Consider the following 21,170-nt stretch of genomic DNA (forward strand, 5'->3'; position numbering starts at 1 on the left):
ATGTGATTTTGGGGCAGGACTAACAGTTTTCAACCAATGGCAGATAAGGGGTTGTTTGAAAAATGTTTAAACATTCTTTTTTTTGCCATGTTTTGGTCAGTTTTAATGCATTTCGATCCATGGATTTGAACCAATGTGGGGACCTTCTGAGTATGTGTGCACAAACTATAACCAATGTATACTTCAGACTGGAGTAAATCAAAATCTGTTAAATTATAGCGTCTGCAAATAACATTTAGGTCATTATTATGGTGCATTTATCACAGGCATGTAATTTGTGATGACATTTAAAATCACAGGTCTGTCGGTACAAACATTCTTTATGTCTGTAGCCTACCGTGTGTCTCTCTCTCTCTCCTTCACACTCGTGCAAATCATTTTACTGCTTCACACCTATTTCTCTTTCTCTCTCTTTGTTTCTGTTTCATTGGAGTGCCATGCAGTGGAAGTGTGCTATCGCGTGTGTTTGTGTACAATATATTTGCGTAGGTATGATGAGAGAGATTAATATCAGACATGCTTGGACTCAAACCAGCCTCCCGCACAACACAGTCAATCATATGTGCACATCACTCGCGGTGCGCACACACACAAACAGCAGATGTGATGCTTCTCACCTCACCAGCGTCATTTGCCTCATATAGCAAGGCATGATGGCCAGGGTTTAAAAATTTCAAAGCAATATGGGTTAGTTGGAGCGAAGATTTTATCTCTCTCGCAATCTTTTTATTTAACATGCAAAGCCCTTGGGGAGGGGCTGGGGACTTCATGGACCTACAAATTCAGGAGGGAGACTAATTGATTAAGAGCTGTGAAACAAGGAAAAAAGGGATTTATATTCTGTTTGATACCTGTGGAAGGGTCAGTAAGCAAGGTCACTGCAGCACCTCCTTGTGGCCAAATATTGGTTTGCTTTTGTGTATGGAGCACGTGATGCAGTCAAAATAAGCTAAATCAGTCCTACTTTTAACATTTACATATTACATTTACTGATGTACATGTATTCATTTAGGTATGTGCCATTATGGCAAGTTTATGTTTATGGAATTAATACTTCAAACTCTACAATCTAAATGACGAGTCACATTTCACAAACTGTTAAAATGACTGACATGCACACCTGTGACCAATTAAAAGACAAACATAGGTACAGTATTTTATATATATGTATATAAAATGTATATGTATGTGTGTGTGTGCGTGTGTGCGCGTGTGTGTGCGTGTGTGTGTGTATGTTTATATATACTATATATGTATAGTTTTTGCATTATTTCTTGTAGATAGAACATTTCCTCTTCCTGAAAACAGTCCCACGATGTGCACAACATCACATAATGTGAACAAGTTGTCAGAGAATAAGAATATGCGATTGACTCCATGTTGACAATAATGTCAGAACCTTACGATTCCAAGGTGAAGAAATATATTGCTTTTGGCCGTTTATCACATATCACTTTCACATATCATTTTGGGATATTTTGATAATTCATAATTCTATCATTATTTATTAAACATCGCTTTCTAATCTACATTTCTTGATAAAGATAAGCTTATTCTGTCCAACCATTGCAGTAGTTCAGCTTACAGTTTTAGTAATACCGCATTCATGGGTGTGTCTGTATGGGTGCTGTCTTTATATAATGTGGTTGGTTTTGGAGGTGGATAGCGTTAGCGGTCAGGTGAGGGGCATTCTGTCTCGTCCTGCTGTTATGAGACGGGACCAGAATAGTGAGCAGCGCGGTGTTGCCGTCACAGTAATTGGACCCAAATTGGTTAAATGAATGAGCCATTTCTGGTGCCTTGGTCACAGCTGAGGACAGGGCAGACACACACTCTCAAACCCTCAGCATGCAGAGGAATAAAATGAAAATATTAATTCACTCTGTGTTGCTGTTTCTGGAGACAATGTGTGCATTTCCATAAACAGATGTGATGACTTTTGGTCGATTTCGATTTGAGAGCTGATGTGATTGTTTTCCCTCTAATTTACAGCTGTAGAGAAAAAAGTACTTGATCTTATCACTAGATTGTCTTGTGTGGACTTCTTAGATTTAGAATTAAATCTAACCTTGTACAAAAACACATAGATGTGCTCCAAAAACAGTCACTGGAAATATTAAATACACAACAAAATCTGCTATTCTTATACTAGCAAATTTGGTAAAATGGCATCCCCTTTAAGGAAATGTAAATACATTTGGTAAAGCTGAATCTAAACACTCTTGAGAATTAATTGTGCATTGTACCAGGCTGTCCCTGCATGCTTTAGTAATTAAAACGTATAAGAAAATTAAATAACAAAGAAACGCAAACAATTCATTGTCCCTTGCTGAGTAACGCTATTATTTGAAACCAACTGTTCCCTCATCCAGGTTTTATTTGAAAGTTGAGGGAGATGGCACCTGCCTACCACAATATGTCATAATTACACAGGACTCTTTGTTCTGAAATACGCAGTGCAGGTGGCTCTGAGAGGTACAATTCTGGCTTTTTTATGATCTGTGACTCCATTGTTTGCCAAGTGACTGATAACTTAATAAAACTAGTTTCATGCTGTAAAAAGTCCTCCAAATGTTGTCTAGCCACGAAACATGTATTATTATTTTGTCCGATACATGGCTAGTTTTGATTTGCCTTCAAGGGAGAAACATGTTTTCCCACAAAAAGTCATGTTAGTAGTGCGTCAAGGTTGTGTTATGTTCCTGTAGCCTAATTGTTTGCTTATGGAGTTAGAAAGGTCAGGGGTTTGATCCTAATGCAGGGACACACAAACTAATAGCATGTTTATCCTCACCTGTAGGACCAAGAAAAAAACTGCATGTTGTCACACAAGATCTTTGTCAAATATCTAAAGCTGTTCGATAGTCTTGATTAAATACACAGATCTAATGAGAAAGACAAAACACAAGCACACAGATAGCGGCGGTTACAGAGGGGACTGAACATCTATCTGCATCTCTCATCTCATTAATCTGCATTTGCACCAGTCTCACCCTGAACGACAGGTGCTCAGTGAGGGGCTCTGTGGGACCCCTGGCTTTCACTCTTCCTTTCTTTCTCTCTCTCTGTCTCTCTCCTTCCCTCTCTCTCTTTGCAATTTGTTCAGAGCCACTGCTGCTTGCCAGGGGACATCTGTGTTCATCCAAAGCCTGCCAGGCTGTTTTTCCTTTCCCCCTCTCTCTCTTCTCTCATTGATCTAATTTCTTCTGCTATCTTGGCTCATATATTGCTTGTTTTTACTGTATTACTGAAAAGCAACAATGCAGAGGCGTTGAACTAAAGAGATACTGTATACCATCACATATCCCATTGGAAAAAAAATCATAAATCAGATTTTAGAATTTTTCTGGACTGTAATAAGATTAAATGTACATCTGAATGAAGGGAAGTCTCCTGCTAAGAAATCTCAGTTGCTAAGAACAATGACCATAGTCTGCAATCCAAAACATCTGAATTCAAAGCTTTCTGATCTCAAATTCCCCCAAGAATAAATGGTCTGGGCTATCTAAATACATTTTATGTGAACAATTTACTCATTTAATTCTGTTCTAATTTCTTTTCAAGACTTTTAGGAGAAACATGTTGTCATGATTCTGCCTTGTCTTGTCTTGATTTTCTGGTCTGGGGCAGAATCATGACAGACCCACGTGTTTTATGTGGAGAGAAACATATTATTGTCAATCAGGACATAATATGCATTCTCTCCAGTCTCCATTTGGCCCCGCCCCTCTCGTTCCTAGTATATCTTTCCTCCTGTGTCTCATTACCCACACCTGCCCATCGTTAGCTCCTTTGTTAGTCTCCCTATTTAATGCCCTCTTGTCTATTGTCTTGTGCTCGTTTGTTGTACATGTTTCCTGCCCTGTATTAGTCTGTCAAGTTCATGTAGGTATAGTGTCAAGGTCCTGGTTTGTGTTGCTTGTTGTTTATTTTTGCCCCCTTGTGGGAAGTATTTGGTTTCAGTTTTTGTATCAAGTTTGGTTAGAGGTTTTCCCCATCGTGGATGTTTGTTTTGTGCTTTATAATAAAGCTTCTGTTAACCCCTTCATTGTCGCTGCCTGCAGTTGGGTTCTTCAAAATGATTTAGTTCAAAATGATTTCTTTTCATTAACTCATCATTTATTCATGTCATTTAAAACTCTTTCTTATGGGGAAGGGAAAAGCCATTTTAAGCAATGTCGCAGTGGTTTTGTGTCCCAACAATAGAAGTCAATGGGTCCCAATGTTGTTCAAAACAATTTTTTGGGTTCTGCAGAAGAAAGAAATTGAATTAAATAAAGGGTGAGTAAATGAAACAATGAATATTGTTCATTTCTGGGTGAATTATCCCTTTAAGAGAAACATGAAGATGTCCATTGTGTCTTTGTTGAAACTAGTAACTTGGTATTCGCACCTATTGTATAATAGCTCCTGTATGACATATCGCTTTATTTGCTCCCTGAACTCTCTGCAAGTCGCTTTGGAAGTGTCTGCTAAATTATTGCATTTAAATGTAAATGTCTCTGGACCAGCCTCAGAGCTATTTGTTTTTTATGTTGTTTATTTGTTCAATTTATAGTTTAGGCCAATTATATGAGCAATTTAATGGAATCTAAAGGAAACATTAAGTCTGATCAAAATCATTAAATTCCTTTCAATTGCCTTCCCTAATAGTCACACTGATAGGGTGGATATAACAGCACCCTGCACGCCTCACTAGAAAGAATTGTACTGAATGCATTCAGTTCTGCTCTAATGTTGCCCAGAGAGAGATGTGATCCAAATGGTGTTCTTTTCCCTTGGGTGCCTCTTTGCACCTGAAGAAATAAAGTGGCTGATTTTTTATCGTAATGCAACCCATTAAACCAAGACCCCCGGTCTGGAGGTGACCGGCCAAATAAGACCAATTCTTTTATGCATGTTTTGAATGTTCACATTCTTTTTTGCAGTCACGGCAGAAATCTTCTGTTGACCTCATGAGTATTATTTCTTATCTCCAAACCATGCACAGCCTAACAAATAGGATTGCCTAGCCTCGGCATTAGAGAGAGACGGGCACGCCTGAGATTCCATTTATCAGGCCCAAACAGGCTCGGAATTATTCAAGTTTGTTGAATCACTTTCCCTTGCCTTTGATCTTCCAGTGCCCTTCTCTCTATTTATAAACCCCGCCCCACTCTCTTTCTCCTGGGATTCTAACCATATTCACACACGGCTGTGGATCGTTCTCTTCCAAATCCTCTTTCAAACCTGCGCTGAAGATTCCCTTCACACCGGCTCCCATATTGCCTGCATGTATTTGTCCTCAGTCCCTGGTTGCAGTGCCACGGCTTTTGTCCGTCCCCTGCACCGCAGGCTCTTTAAATGTGGTGATTATGACCTCGGTGTGTGTTGCAGGATTCCTGGCGTGTCACAGGCTTTGAACAACACCCAAAGCTCAGCGCTATCCCCAACCCCCCGAAACGCAGGCCCTGATCAGGTCTGATCACGTTACTGTAGCTTGTTAGGAGAATCAGATTCAAACAGTGGCAGTACATCATCTCCCCGCGCCTCATGGGTTTGTTGAAGCTGTTAAGACTGCCGGTATGATCATCAAGGTACTTTGTCCATCGTCAGAGGATCTTGTGGTGTTGTGGTGTCTAATCAACGCTCTTGTTTGAGTTCATGCTGAAGCCTGTGATCTTTGGCAGCTGTGCTTTTAGTGCTTTGCTATTAATTAAAGACCCAAATGAAACCAAACGTATTCTTTTCTTCATAGAGGACACGTGAAAAGTACTTATGCATTTAAGGTTAGATCAAACCCTCAAAATATGAGTTATATGGTACAACCCAAAAAGGGTGCAATCTTTAACTCGCCCTCTTTTCAAACCTGTATAACTTTGCTCCTTATGCAGAATGGAGATATTTCAAAGAATGTTGGTAGCCGGTATCCATTGACTTGCATTGGTTTTGTGTCCATTCAATAGAAGTGAATGGGTACGGCCGTTGTCCGGCTACCAACATTCTTCAAACTATCTTATTTTGTGTTCTGCGGATGAAAGAAACTTGTGTTTGAAATAGCAAGAGGGTAAGTCAATGATTACAGAATTGTTTAGTAAACTGTCCATGAAATGTGTTTATTGGACAAAATGATTGGACGAAAAGGCAAACCTCGTCATTTCAGGTTAGGTATGTGAAAAAGCCTCGGTAGCAAAGTTCAAAAAAGGAAGGAAGTAGTTATCTTATGAATATGTCCTCCTCTTTGCCATTAAAGTGAAATCACAGACCCTAAACAGCAAAACAATATCGGATTATCACTAATGAAAATATTGTCGAGGGGATGCATCTATGGTGTTTATGACTGTGCCTAAGTATGCGTTTGTATTACTCTTTTTATTCTGCGTGTAGTCATAATGCATCATATACCCCACACATACATGCATGCCCTTACCCTGTCATAGTGATTTACAGTGCGAGCTGAGCTTTAAAAGTGTTGTTTAATTTAATGAGGTAATAATACACTGGGGGCAGCAAGCAGCCTCGACCTGATTTACGCATGCTGGCCATGGTGTTTTGTCACACACACTTTGACTCAAGGACAACTGTCCTCCACAGACACATGCACACACACTTCCTCCAGCAGTCTGCTGCACTTGTGCTTGTGTTTCTCTCTTTAATCGACTCTCATTGGCTGTCAAAGAAACTGTGTCGTTTCTCAGATGGCATGCGAACAGACTTAACGGTTTGGGTCCCTTCACCCTCTCAGTCATGTTTTGAGTTATGTCAGGATTGTATTGCAGTGACAGTAGCATGTGGGCCACACTAGCAGTGAGAGTGACTACCGTAGAGAGAGAGAGAGAGAGAGAGAGCATATGCCTCATATGTGAGCAAATGTGGGATTCAGACTTCAGCTTGGTCTATGCACTGAGATTGTTAAACATTTTTAGAATTCATTATTTTCTTATTGTTGTGACTTTGTAAACATAAGAGTAGAAGTGGTCATCAGTTATTTTTTAGTAAGATGTCAATGGTTTCAGACTTATCAGATATACTCTTTTTAAAGAGGCAGTTAACAAAAAAATCAGTGATCATTTGTTCACCTTCATATCGTATAGGACTATTTCTTCTGTGGGATATAAAGAAGATATTTAAATTTTTCTGTGTTTTGACCATAAAATGTGAATCGATGGGTTGTTTGGTTACCAACGTTCTTCAAAATGTCTTCTGTTGTGTTCTGCAGAAGATATGTAATACTGTTTTCGAATGACATAAGCGTGACTGAATGATGATTTGTATTTCATTTTTGGTTGCACTATACCTTTAATATTTGGAGCTTAAAATCCCTAATCAGAATGATTTGTTTTGATTTGCAATTCTTCAAAACTGTGCCATTTGTGCTCCTTTAAAAATACAAACCATTTAGGTTTTTCCCTTTTTTGAGGGGTGTACTATTTAAGACACACTGCGGCACTTTAAAAGAGATCTGTCTGCACCCAAAGAGAGTATTTAGAGGATACGTCACGTGACTTTGTTGAGCATTGCATCAGGCACCAGCAGTGCCCACAAGCAACCACCGGCATTCTTTATTCTCTCTTTTTCTTACCAGCAGTCTTGCAACCAATCTGCCTTCTTATTCTTTCTCTTTTCCTCCCTTTCTCTTTATCTGCCTGTGTGTTGTGCACTCATTGAGGAGTCTTGCATGCCTAATTTGAGTTAATGATGCCAGGGCTCGTTCGGACCTGAGGCCCCAGCAGGCGGAACAGCTGGCCAGGCTGAGACAGAATATCTCTCCAATTTTATCTCTCTTTATCTCTATGTAATTTTTTCTCTCCTCACATCCTGACACATGCCCACAGCAGCCCTGACTACGGCCCAGCGTAATGACGTCCTGTATGTAAGGGAAAGACAGGAAAAATCAGGAGAGAGTAGAAGCTTGTCATGCATTCTCGATATAGAAGCGGAAAGGGCGAAAAATCATCCAAGATTAAGAAAGAGACAGGCAGAGGGAGAGAGAGAGAGAGAGAGAGAGAGAGAGAGAGAGAGAAAGAGAGAGAGAGAGAAAGAGAGAGAGAGAGAGAGAGAGAGAGAGAGAGAGAGGAACAGATTTAAGACTGGAGGGAATTTGAAGAGAGAAAAATCCAGCAGCAATATTAAGCAGCTTAAAGTAACTGCGCGCTAAAGCTTCATTTTGGAAAGAGGGTCCTCACGCTGTCTCATGTAGGAGGTTGCGGCGGGTTGTAAAGGATAAAAAAAGACAGCCTGACAGGGAGCAGAGACTCAATGAGAAAGACCTAGTGGGTGTTGCTTCGTAAGCCTGACATCTCTTGAGTTTCGTGCTGATAAAAACTGTTTTAAGACAGCCACTTCTAAGCCTGTGAGTTTCACCTCTGTATGTCATTTAGTCAATATTTGAGCGTAAGACGTTTAGTCAGGCTTGACATCAGAGGATTCAAAGCTTATCTCGAAAGATTATAGGAAGAATTGCCTTCGTTTGCTTGTTCTTTATGTAACTTTGTTTCTCTCTTCGCCACAGGAAGCATCAACCGAACGGGGGCCATCCCTACATTTCTGCGGACCCCTACAATGATCCAGCCTCATCTGGATATGAAGCCCTTCCTTCAGTTTCCAATGGAGACCCCTCCCCCACACAGCGTTAGCCTTTTCCACAACTTCAACGCGGTGAGATTGTCACGCTTCCATTCAAAATAATCAGTGAATAGGCATTTTCAATTATTTTTTTATCGTAAATTATATATTTGTTTCTTAAAATCCATGTGTATTACACATGTATACTTTCAGCATTCCTACTTTGTCTATATTATATATTATGGTTATACAATTAGATAATAATAATAAAGAAATAATCGTAATAATTAGATTAAAATAGTGTTGTCACATGTTTTCTACATGGCTTTGTTTAACTTTGAACTTACCATAGAAAGCCGTGTAATACTAAAAGACATTTCTTGTGTCATTGTGACTTATAGCTAATCATTTAGATTAGCATGCAGCCCGTTTCACTCTCTCAGCACTTTTACCCTGATTCTCTTCTGCACATTTCCCAGATTGCATTCTGTTATGTAAATGAAGATGTTGGTCAGCAAATTGAAAGAGAAAAGTTAGTCGTGCTATGCAGCGATGCCTGGGGTGTCAGATGTACTGTATGTATGAACCGGTGCAGAGCATTCTGGTTTGCATTCTCTCTTATAGCCCTCCTTAAACCTTTTAGATGTTATAATATTAATATAAGGTGAATGTTAAGAACAAAAAGTTTTTTTGTGAATTATTTTTGTATTTTTAATATTATTTGTTTGAAAATATGTGGTAGAACTTTGTTTGATATATGTTTCCCTATATGTTTAGCCATTTTATAATATCTCGTTTTTTTACTCCTTGTGCAGCATTTTGTATATTTTGTACATTTAATAATTTATAGATGTAATTTAGAAATTTGACGCTGCATTGAAAGCCGTGTTAGACATTATCCACATCCTTTGAAAGAAGTTTAAAAATTCATCCAGTGGATATGCAACTCACTTGCAGTTTTGAAGATGCTTTACACCCTATCGCTGATTTCTTACACGGAAAAAGAAAAACCCTTTCCCCATGCCAGCACAATATGCATTAAACATTGCCATCCAATTCTCCCACATTTGTTATCTTTTTAGTAAAAGCCAACAGAAGTTTGCATAGTTCAGGGGAGAGTCAGCATCTTAGAGCTTAACTACTGTCTATTTTACCTATGGCATTTATACTAAGACTCTGAGCTGCGCCATAAACCTTGTAAAATGTGTGGTCGCAGCATTGCAGCAGGTTATAAATCAGAATGGGATAAAGCTCCGTATGTGAGTGACCAAGTGCCCAACAGGAAATTCTGATAACCGCCAGTAGGGGGCGATATTGGAGAAGCTGGAAGGACAGGTTGACCTCCCTGTAGGACACTGCTGAAGACACACTGCAGTGTTTACGCCAATGCCTAATGGAATACTGACATTTACAAGTTTCTTCAGTCAGGTAGTTAAATATAGACCTTTACTGAAGTATTAAAATAGCTGTCTTAAGTCATGTTATTTGAGGAAGTACGTGCGTAGACATTAGATGATGTTATTGAGCATATCTTTATAAAACTGTATTTTGTGGTCTTGACATATGCTAGAATATGAGTTTATTGTATACAACATTGACCCATAGCTTTCTCTAAAATCAAATGTGCATAATTTAATATGTAAAATAAGTATTAATGTATGAATATGTAAAGTTGACTGAAAATGGTTTCTAAAATGATAGTTTACCCACAAATGAAAATTCTGCCATCTTTTGTCATTTGTAATTTACAGAACACAAAAGAAGGTATTTTGAAATATTGGTGACCCATTCACTTCTATTGTATGGACACAAAGTAAAGGGTACGCGCCGTTGTTCATTTACAAACATTCTTTAAAATATATTTTTTTATGTTCTGGAGAAGAAAGAAAGTCAAACAGGTATGATATCACAAAACGCTGAGTAAATGATGACAGAATTTTTATTTTTGGGTGAACTATCTCTTTTAAAAAAGAAAATAAATTCTTGTTCTCAAGAATTCTGTTGGTATAAATCTTCAGAAAAGTAAAGTAGACAAATGTAAGCTTGTACCTTAGTTTTGCACTGCTTTATGGCTCAGTGAACTACAGAAACCTATAAACATATGAGTCGTCAGCTCTTTCCATCTGGATTCACATTCACATTGGAATGCCGACGAAGTGCAGCGCAGTCTGATCAAACAGAAATGAAAGTGTAATCTAGTTCTCCCAATTTGTGGGTTTGGCAACAACCACTTTGCTGTGTTTACAATACATTTTAACTTATATCAGATGCTTTTAATCAGCTGTTTACAGAGCCGGCTCACGGCTCTATCTTTCATTCATCTGTTCAGCTGTTCGGTCCAGCTGTAATTTGACTTTAATGTGCTTTGGACTCTACCTGCCTGTCTGAGTCATTGTGCCTGCAGGCGCAGAGGCACCTGAATAATTTATACGAAGCAGCTGGTTGTGACGTGGAAAAAGACCTTGCTTATTCTGGAGAATCAGGAATTTCTGTTGAAAGTGTTGAATCTGACGGCTCGTGTGCCAACCTGTTGCCTTTCACCTGCAGCATCCTTCAACTCGACCCTGCCTCCCAATCCCCCCTGGAAAGTTTATTCACAAAGCCTCCCATGTTCAATGCCAGTTTTCCTCACTGAGTAATGTAACGGCACACATACTTCTTGAAATTCCTTTAGCTGCGCACACTTCACCTCTGATGATCCTTCCGAATAACTCCTTAAACCCCCTTAAATAGCGGCAAAACAAAAATTTTGAGGCAGTATGATTTCAGATATTTTTGGAAGTCTTATTAACTGAGACCAGGTCACAGCTCGATTGGTTCCACGTGAGTTGTAGAGGTATGTGGCGGAGGATCGTCCCGATGGGGTGGGGACGGAAAGCAGTCAGCTCGTGCCTTGGTGCTTTTGATAGAATCGGGGAGTGGAGGAGAGATTTGGACAGTGAAATGGAAGAAAAAAGAAATGGGAGGGAGTGCGTGACATTCTTAGTGCATCTGGACAAAATAACAGCGCGAGAGTGTGAGGCAAAGAGGAAGGAGATCGGAATACAGGAAGGAACGACAGTATTTAATTTTGGAGTGGATAGAAAGAGTACGAAAAAAGAAAGTTAAGGCGCAGGGGAAATTAAGAGGGAACATCCAACCAGAAACAAAGTCTTGGAGCGTTATGAAGTGTCAGTTCGGATGGAAGGAGAAATGGAAAAACGGTTCATGACAGTTTCCAGCAGAGAATGAGAATTGCCTGTGGAAAAATTAGAAAAATTCAGACTTCACTTAAACATATCCTGAACCTGAATTCTAAATCCTTGTTTGGAGTCGCTGTCGTCCTCAGAGGAGTGTGTGTGTGAACACAAGAGCGTGGGAGAATCGGGTGTTGTGTTAGGACATTGGGGATCACTTCTGGGTGAGTGACACTCTCGCACCCTCCCACACACAAACACCAGCTCCCCAACGGGGAGAAACCAATGCAGCTGAGAGATCCAAGCAGCGTGAGGATAAGAGGGTGAGTGCCTTCGGCTATCACCAGATCAGGCAGGTAACAAAGCAAGGTGCTCTTCCAACAGCATTCAGAGGGCTTACATGTGCTTCAGAGGGTGTTTTAAATGGCATGAACCTTTGCTTGGGTCGTACTGTGTGTGGACGCAGTGCATTTTGGGCTTGTAAGTGAGAGAAAGATTCTTATATTGCATTCAAAGTGAACTGTGAGGGGAGGCACTTTTCCGTCATTTTTCGAAACTACATTACAAAGTGTTTTTATTCAAGGGTCTGTTTATTAATAATGAAAAAGTTCAGGATTTTTTGAAGAGCGCCTGAGTAATGAATGTGTGGGATGTGGTTAATTTCTCTCGAGGAACAGCGGGAGGTCCTATGACAGACACTGCGCTTTGCTTGCCGAGATGAATGTAACATCCGCTTTTAAATTGTTCACTTTAAAAATAAGCAGTCGTGGTGTCTGCCAGCACCATAAAGATACAACAGCACGAAAGTGAGCCTTCAATAAAATATCAGCCCTATATATTGCAAACTAGCCTTTGGGGGCTCCGTCAGCTTTGGTTTGTTTTTTGTGAATGCTTTAGACATTATCATAAATCTGCATCATAGCATCATTCCAGCTAAGTGAAAATTGTTGGGGTAGTCTTGAGCCAAGATGTCTGTTGTCTAAAAGTCAAAGGAATAAATCTGAAGCACCAACATCGGAACACCACTTTACACAGGGCTAGTTTTAATTCATTGCATGCGTGATTTGCCAGCATTTGATTTTGTTTGGTTTGATTTTAAACTTCTGTATGCTATTAAATCCTCATTGGAAGAGCGTTGTGAGTCGCAAGGCCCTAAAGTACGGTCTGTACACTTAAAAAAAGAAAATCTTATCTTTATTGTATGAGAGGCCTTCAGAAAGCTTTGATTTTTATGTGCAGCCCATCAGAGACTAATTTCCTGGCTGATGATGTTAATACTGACAGTTGTGTCTATTGATGTGTTCTAGCTGGAGGTGTCCTGATTACCCAACTAACTGTCAGCTTCACTTAATCCCCTGGAGATTCATGAAGAACAACATCATTTTGGTTAATCCAGTGCCTGCTTGATTGATGCAATGTGAATTTGCCCAGTGGAATTAGGGCCCTCGGCGGTTGTTGCAGAGATTTTTCAGACACGTGATAAATAAGATAAGAGGACGTCCGGTGCAAGGCCTGTTAACTCACAGATGCTAGCTCTGTCTCTCTGTACCACACCTATGCTTTCTGTTTATTTAACTCTTGTTGGAAGTGTCGCATTTGATTTTCAAAATGTTTTTGTTAACCAAGAGAATGTACATTTCAGCCTATCCCATCTTTTCCCAGCCAAGAGCGGACAGTTCAGACTGGCTATAACTGGCTAGTTTGTGGTTCCTATACGTTAGAATAAAACACATAGCTGTAATCTTCATAGCCTTTTTTGTGTTAAAGGGATGTCATCTGTTATCATATACTCCCTCTTATATTATTTTAAGCCTATATGGCTTTTGTTCTTCTGCAGAACCCAAAAGTAGACTCCATTGACTTGCATTGGTTTTGAGTTTCCATACAATATAAGTTAATGTGGAAAAACACTTTTTGATTACCAACATTCTTCAAAATATCTTAGTTATATATATATATATATATATATATATATATATATATATATATATATATTTATATATATATATATATATATATATATATACAGTAAATATTTGTGTTTTTAATTTTTGTGTGAGCTGTCCCTTTAAGTACCATGCTGCATTGCAATCACACCCCCCTTCGTTATTCCTAAAAAGTATATATGTTCAACATGCAAATTAGAGTTTATTTTGTATCATATGAACATTGATGGCAAAACACTCGAATGTAATAGAAATATATTAGCCGTATAATGAAGCGGTGCAAAAGTAATCATTGGGAATTACGTGAAGCCCTGAATGCAGACCAGTGCAAAAGGTTTTTGAAAATCAACCCACCAGGCTTTGTGCTTTAAGCCAGTTATAAACAGAGGCTTAACCATTGGCGCTTTGGCCGTACTTGAACCACCCAAAGTCAACTTTGGATGACACTCTAAACATTTTGTTGTTGCCAAATCAAAATGTCAGATGTGTTGATATACTGATTAGTCATAATAGAACTACTAAATTTGCATCTTTATCTTGTCCATTTGCTTACCTAGTCATGGTGACATGGAGCCATCACTTAGGTAAATTAGGTTGTCTTTGTATATTATCATATTTGTTAACTGTATATTTGAATGGCAGGCATCCTGCTATAGAGGAGCTGCTCAGACGTGATCTCACAGGTGTCTTTTACACCATATGGTTGTTCTTAGGCATGTTCTGCCACCACTGTCCTGCCACCTAGACCTTTCCATCAACATGATTGATGACCTTGTCTGTCTAATGGGAGCTGGGAAATGTGCCGTAGAGTTGAGTTTCACTCTTTCTCCTTTTCCCTCTTTTCTGTATCCAGATGGATCCTGTTCAGAAGGCAGTGATCAACCACACCTTTGGAGTACCATTGGTCAAGACCAAACGACCAGTCATTTCCTGTAATGTCTGCCAGATCAGATTCAACTCAGAGGTATGATTTTGACGCTAGACTGTTTGACTTTGTGCATGGTTTGTTTGGTGTCTTAATTAAATTAATTGTCTCTGTTATTGTGTACGTTTGAAGGTCTAAATTGTATGTGGTGGTCCTCAAGTGAGTTTTCTTTTATGCGTAAAGGGTGGATTTATTGCACACACTGCTTTCTAGTCTGGAAATTGCCAATGGCTGGCTTCTTTTGAAGTACTGTATCCACAAAGCACGTCAAAGTGTTTTTTTCCTTTTACAATCATAAAAAATCAGCTCTTCTGCGCGTTAGGTGCAAGCATATGAGCAATTTCCGGCAGGAATGAATATGGAGTTTAAAAAATCCTTCCTACGGAAACAACTCTCAACTTTTCCTTGTACCAAATATTTATTGAAAAATCCATATCAAGCGTTCCAATATTCCTTACACATCAATGAAAGCAATTATGTTAGTTGTTTGTGCACGGAATAGCTGCTATGCTTGTTAAGAGAAACGTAAGCCTGAATAATTCTGGGCTGAATTCAGTTGCAGCTGTGGCAGACATTGTGACATGTATGAGATTAGTAACAGAGCAGGACCTGGGAGTGTCCCACTAGCCGGGTCTATTTTTACTGACAAGAGCTGTAATCATGGGCAGAAAATGGCTTTCTTGGTGTGAGCATGTAATCTCAAGCCTACAGTCAAGCAGATGTATGGTCCACTTTAAACCACAGTCATATAGACAATGAAAGACAAGGACAAGATAGAGAGGCCCTGCCTGCCAGTGGAGACCTGCAAAATTAGATGTTAGCCCAGCTCGCCTTTAATGATTTATGGGGGAAAAATTTGTGAGAACACAGCAATTCTAAGAAACAACTGGACTTAGTAGTTCCAGTGCAATGTTGGGAGGTAATATTTCATGGTGACGAAAATTCCTGCAGGAATTGTTTAATGCTCAAGAGATCGCTCAGAAGATTTAATAGAGTGCTCGGTTATGTTTCAGTGAAGTGTCTTTTAAACTTTGCCTCAAGGCAGTTGTTGGCATTCAGATAAATTGTTTCAAAGCGGAAAACATTACTGCACAACGTTTGAAGTTCTTTTAAGAGTGTCCTCTTGGGCATTTAATTTAAAGGCATAGTTCACAAAAAAACGAAAATTCTCCTTTACTCTCTCCTGTCATTCCACACCTGTTATGACTTAATGTTTTCCTTTTTTATGCTTACTAACATAAATTATTTTTGTGGTGACCATTGTTAGAATCTCAAGGCGAACCAGTTCTAGTTTGTCTGCAGTGTGAACATGGATAGGCTATATAGTAGTGTAATTTATACATATGTAAAACCATTCTTGACTCAACATCTAAGGTTGTTTTGTTTTGGTTCCCAGACATCTGTTATTTGAGCATCCCAAAGTGGCATCCAAATTCTTAGTTTACAACCCGGTTCGTGACCTTCAAGTCAAACATGCTTGACACATGTACTTGTAAATACTGATTCATGTTGTCCAATAAAAACTTAAGCACCACTGATTGGGCATCTCTTACATCAGCACCTGCCCCGGTTTGTTAAAGTCATACGTATAATTTCAACACCTCTGTTTTTGCAATGTCTCCCTGTCAGCCGTCACTACATTCTACTACAGCCAATAAACCTGTTACATCATGTCTTAACAAGACGCCATTCAATACGTCTTTGTCTGACCTTGTCAAGATCATAACTTGATTTCTGTGATGTCATCCTGAATAGCCCCACTCACTGTCTCAATAGCCCAAAAACACATACATGTGCATTACACATACAGTATTTTCTGATTGACTGTTAAAGGTGCTGTGTGTAATTTTTTGGAGAATCCATTAACAGAAATGCAATATAATATACAAACCTATGTCTTGTCTTCAGAGGTGTATAAAGACCTTACATTATGAAGCATTATGTTTTTATTACCTTAGAATATACTATTTATGTCCACATACACCACAGGTACCCTTACATACAATTCGCTATGTTGTATCTACAGAGAAACTGCTCTACAGAGCGTGTTCTATAAACAAGGTATCGCCCTCAGCGAAGAAGCGGAAAAGTGACAACATTTTAATTCTATGTCAGCCACGGTAGTGCTTAGAAAGGGAGGGTCGAAGTGAGCCGTTGGTTGCAATTTGCAGCCTCACCGCTAGATGCCACTAAATTTCATACACTGGACCTTTAAGTCATACAAGCACTATAGCAATTTTAAATCACATAAAATTACATTGCTGTGTGTAACCATGTAATGGAATCTTACAATGACCGTGCTTCCTCTTTTCTACAATGTCCCAAATTAAGCAATACATTTATTCCTTGAAAATATCTATTCTTTGCCTCCTTGCCATCATCATTTCACGCTCCATTATGGATTCGTCGATTCCTAACCCTGTTGTCGATAACCGAGTGCATTTATTGTGGAAAAAGCATTTATCAGAGTAGGGGCTTGGAGTACTGTCGCGAGCAGCACGGATGCCTTTTACTCTATTGCAAGATGGAGGTATAACCTTGCCGCGTTGCAGAAATGATGTCACCACATTGTATCACCATTGTTGCAGGACAGGGTTGAATGAGTGTCCCTCCTGCCAGAACTGCAGTGGCCCTTCACAGTTTTTATCATTTACTGATTTACCATCACATTAGCCTTCCATCTGTTGTGTTTGCTACACCTGTCAGTCCTCTTCATGTAGGCTTTCCCTTTTTGTTGTCATAATTTCATTTAATCTGGCGTATGTTACATTACATGGTGTTCACATGTGATTCAGTAAGATGAGGACAGTCTGTGTTCTTTGTGAATCTGCGTCCTCATTTGTCCCTGGAAATGTTTTGTGCGTTTGCTCTGTTTTTCACTCCCTAGGACCAGCTCTGGGCAAGAATAATCATTATTTCTTTATTCTATAGTTAACACTCTACTCATGAGTGCTTTGGCTTGTGCGTAATTTGTATTCATATCTGCGTGTTACAGCTGAAGTATTATTCACACATAAATAAATGCACTGTCCTTTAAATTGCTGCATTAGGAAAACAGTCAGAGAGAATTTCACTGAATGAATTGTACTTGTTTTTCTCCTCTGGACTATTGTAATTCAACGTAGGTATTGGTCACTTCTATATAAATCATCTGAAATTAGTCCAAAAATTGGCTGGTAGATTCCTCCCGGGAACACGTAAATTTGAGCACATTACACCTGTCCGACTCTCTCAGAATTGGTTGCCAGTTCATCTTAGAATAGAGTTTAAGATAAATTCTTTAGTTTTTAAGGCCTTAAATACTCTGGCTTCTTTTTACCTATCTGAACTTGTGACTGTTAAGGCTTTTGCTATAGTCGGCCCCAAACTCTGGAATGGGATCCCTTTATCCATTAGGTTGATCACTACAGAATTTCTGCTATAATAAATAAAACTCAAAACTCACCTTTTAGAATAAAGCCTATAGCATGTGATCATCCAGAGTGTGCTGTATTTGTAAACGTTTCATTTCTTGTTATATGTCATTCTGTGTTGTTTTTACTATTTATATTCGAAAAACTTTTGTAAAGCACAATAGTTCAACGACCGTTGTTGTATTGCACTACATAAATAACTTCAAACTTGTAAAAAAATACTTTTCGGGCCCCTGACTGTATATTGCTCTGGGCACCTTACATATGTAGTACTTAACTTTTTCTTTCACCTATGACACCCTAGACTCATTCTGAACTGTCGACCCCCTTGCTATGTCATGCAAATGCTAATGTATTTGTGTGTTTTTGTCTCTCGTCATGTCTTTTTTTTATTTTGTGTCTATTTTGGAATTTTTAGTCATGTTATGTGTCCTCGACTAATTGTGTCCAGGAGTGTCTAGTTTACCGTGATCCAGCCAGTCTTGTTTATATAGCACAATGTTTCCAGTGTTGGTTAGTTTACATCCAGTTTTGTGTGTTCCTGCCTCCCTTGGAGATTTGTCTCTTACTAAAAGGCCTACCAGGAAGTAAACTTTAATATGTTTGCACAAAGCCACGATTCAGTTAAAGTGGCAGCATTAAACAGCTGTCATGTACTGAGAAATGCATTCAGTTAGTAATGTTGCTACTTTAAGGTTAACTTCCCCACATTCATGGTTGCAGTTTTTGTTATGCTTTTTTCTTTGCTCTGTTGTAAGATTTATTATTAGGTTTGCATATCCACTTTTTTGAATATTAGTACACTTATTAAAACAACCAAATGACAGAAATGTAACAGAAAATCCAAAATAAATCAAAGCTATGTTCTCATCTATTTTATGCTCCTATTTTTGTTACATTAGCTGGTTCAGATACAGTATATAGTACCTGTCCAAAGTTTGGAAACACTTGAATGAAATTGTTTTATTTGCATCATAATTCCCACTCTATAGTTTTGAGTTTATATTTTCCACCTTTTAGAAAATAACTAAAGAAATAGTGTTGCCAAACATTTGACAAGTAGGCCTAGTGTATATTACACTCAACCTGTGCCCCACTCTATCTGTTGGACTTGATCAGAGCCACAGATTTTATTCTCATCCTTTTCCTGATCCCGGATATTAGTGCCCTTCTAGCTCATCTTTCTCCTCAGTGTCCTCTATACTGATCTCAGTATTTTAGACAGGCAGCTCCTTCAAACCCCTGAAGGCTACGATTACAGACCACCAGCTATATAAGGCTCTGTCATCACCAATTACAGCCCACAACCTGCCACCACAGACAGGAAGGGCCAACCTAATGTCATCCCCCCTGACTTTAAGTGTAACTGCCTCTGGGGGCCAATCCCAGCAGTCTTTGTATATTTTGTTGTAATGGGTCCCTGCACGCTCTCTATACCTCCTTAAGGCTACAGCACATTTTCACATAGCAATTGTCAATCCTGTATGGAGCACAAAATACAGACAACTTTTTATATGCCTATTTGGTGTGCTGTCCCAGGGCAAGGGCTCCGAGCTCAGTCAATCTCTGTACTCATTTAATACACAAAAGTACTGTATTTCCACCGGAGGTGAGAAGAGAGAATCATATACCTATGTTTGCAAAACAGACAGTCAATTGTAACTATGTAGAAATTATGTTGAGACATGCTAAGATCATATTTATAGCAATTACAGTACATAGAACCTTTAAATATTTCTACATAAGTAAACATTGCTTCAAATTTTTCAGATCTAAAAATTCTGTAACTATGAAGTGACTCCTACACTGAATTTTGAGAGTGAGTTTGGTTGGAATGCTGACATTAGAGTGCTTTCTTTGAGGGAATTCTTTTTTTAGGATATGAAAGATGGAGGAATAGAGAATAGCAGCATTGTGTGGTCATAGAGCAAGACAAAACTTTAGTGTCTGAGCAGAAGAGAAACACTGAAGGAATCATTGCGTTTTTTGGCTGCATTTCCAAGAGGATGAAAGAGGCGGATGTTGCTCGAAATAGTTTAAAAATTAAATCCTTAGAGATTGAAAGAGTGTAGTTTTTGTAAAAATATTGTCAACAAACAGAATCAGTAGCAATCCAGCTGGGCCATACATACAGTAACAAAAAGTCCAGTAGCGGCATCTAGCGGTGAGGTTGCAAATTGTAACTAACGGCTCACTCCACCGCTCATCCCTCCCTTTTGGAGCACTACGGTGGCTGACACAGGGCTTAGATTTTGTCACGTTTTCGCTTCTTTCTCGAAGGTGCTAACGCATGTACAAAACATGCTCTCTAGAGCAGTTTGTCTATTTAGGGCTACTGTAGAAACAACATGTCAAATTCTTTGTAAGGGGACCCAGGGTATATCTAGATAGAAATAGCTCATTCTAAGGTAATAAAAACATAACGCTTCATTATTTAAGGCTTTTATACACCTCTGAACACCTCTGTATATTCTATTGCATTTCGGTCAATAGATCCTCCAAGAAATTACACACAGCACCTTTAACTAATAGCATGTGTTTGAGACGACTGTTTATATAATTGTTTGGAACATGTTTGATAACAAATATTTATTTTATTCATTATTTCTAAAAAATGTGTATTTTGTCATTATCATGTAGATATGTTTTTTTTGTGATCTATTCATACAGACATTATTCGAACATTTCTGTCTGCTTTTGTCTAAGCCTTGGATGACACTCTGGCATGGGTCTCTTGGTCCAGCTCCCAGTGTCTGTACAGCAACTGTTGTCAACTCTTTCTCAGTTTCACACTGTACATAATCCAGCCACTTAATAATCATCATGTCTGTCATGATGGGATGCATTCTGAAGCGGGCGATGTTTTGAGCTATGGGAAGCTGCTGGTAGGTGACCTGTTTGAAGTGTTCTGCGGGGACGCGTAGCAGACACATGTTCTGCTGCGTGGCAGCCGCTCGCCGGTTACGACGGCGCAAGCTGTAAGCCACAGCTCCTGTACAGTATCAGTGTTTCTAGAAATATACACACGTTCCCATCTCCATGTTTTCCTACTAGAGGTCAGTGTGATGGATGACTGGACTAGATTGTGACACATCAGAGAAGTGGAATTGTTTATGTAGATTAGAGCTTCACAATAGTCAGCTGTTTTGTGTATTTCTTAGTTTGA

The 21,170-nt window shown here is 39.1% G+C and overlaps 1 protein-coding gene across 2 annotated transcripts in view; it reads left to right on the forward strand.

The window, feature by feature from the left end:
* Window positions 1-21,170, forward strand: part of znf385a (zinc finger protein 385A) — a 53,573-nt gene that overhangs the window by 20,531 nt on the left and 11,872 nt on the right. Inside the window, exons 2-3 of one of the 2 annotated variants that reach the window (XM_079477347.1) lie at window positions 8,492-8,637; window positions 14,520-14,630. In XM_079477347.1, the coding sequence (XP_079333473.1) occupies window positions 8,492-8,637; window positions 14,520-14,630 (257 nt within the window). Of the gene's footprint in view, window positions 1-8,491; window positions 8,638-11,460; window positions 11,945-14,519; window positions 14,631-21,170 lie in introns of those variants that run through there. The other variant, XM_079477348.1, reaches the window with a different exon arrangement.

Source organism: Barbatula barbatula (assembly GCF_947034865.1).
Source record: "Barbatula barbatula genome assembly, chromosome: 17".
Taxonomy (NCBI): Eukaryota; Metazoa; Chordata; class Actinopteri; order Cypriniformes; family Nemacheilidae; genus Barbatula; species Barbatula barbatula.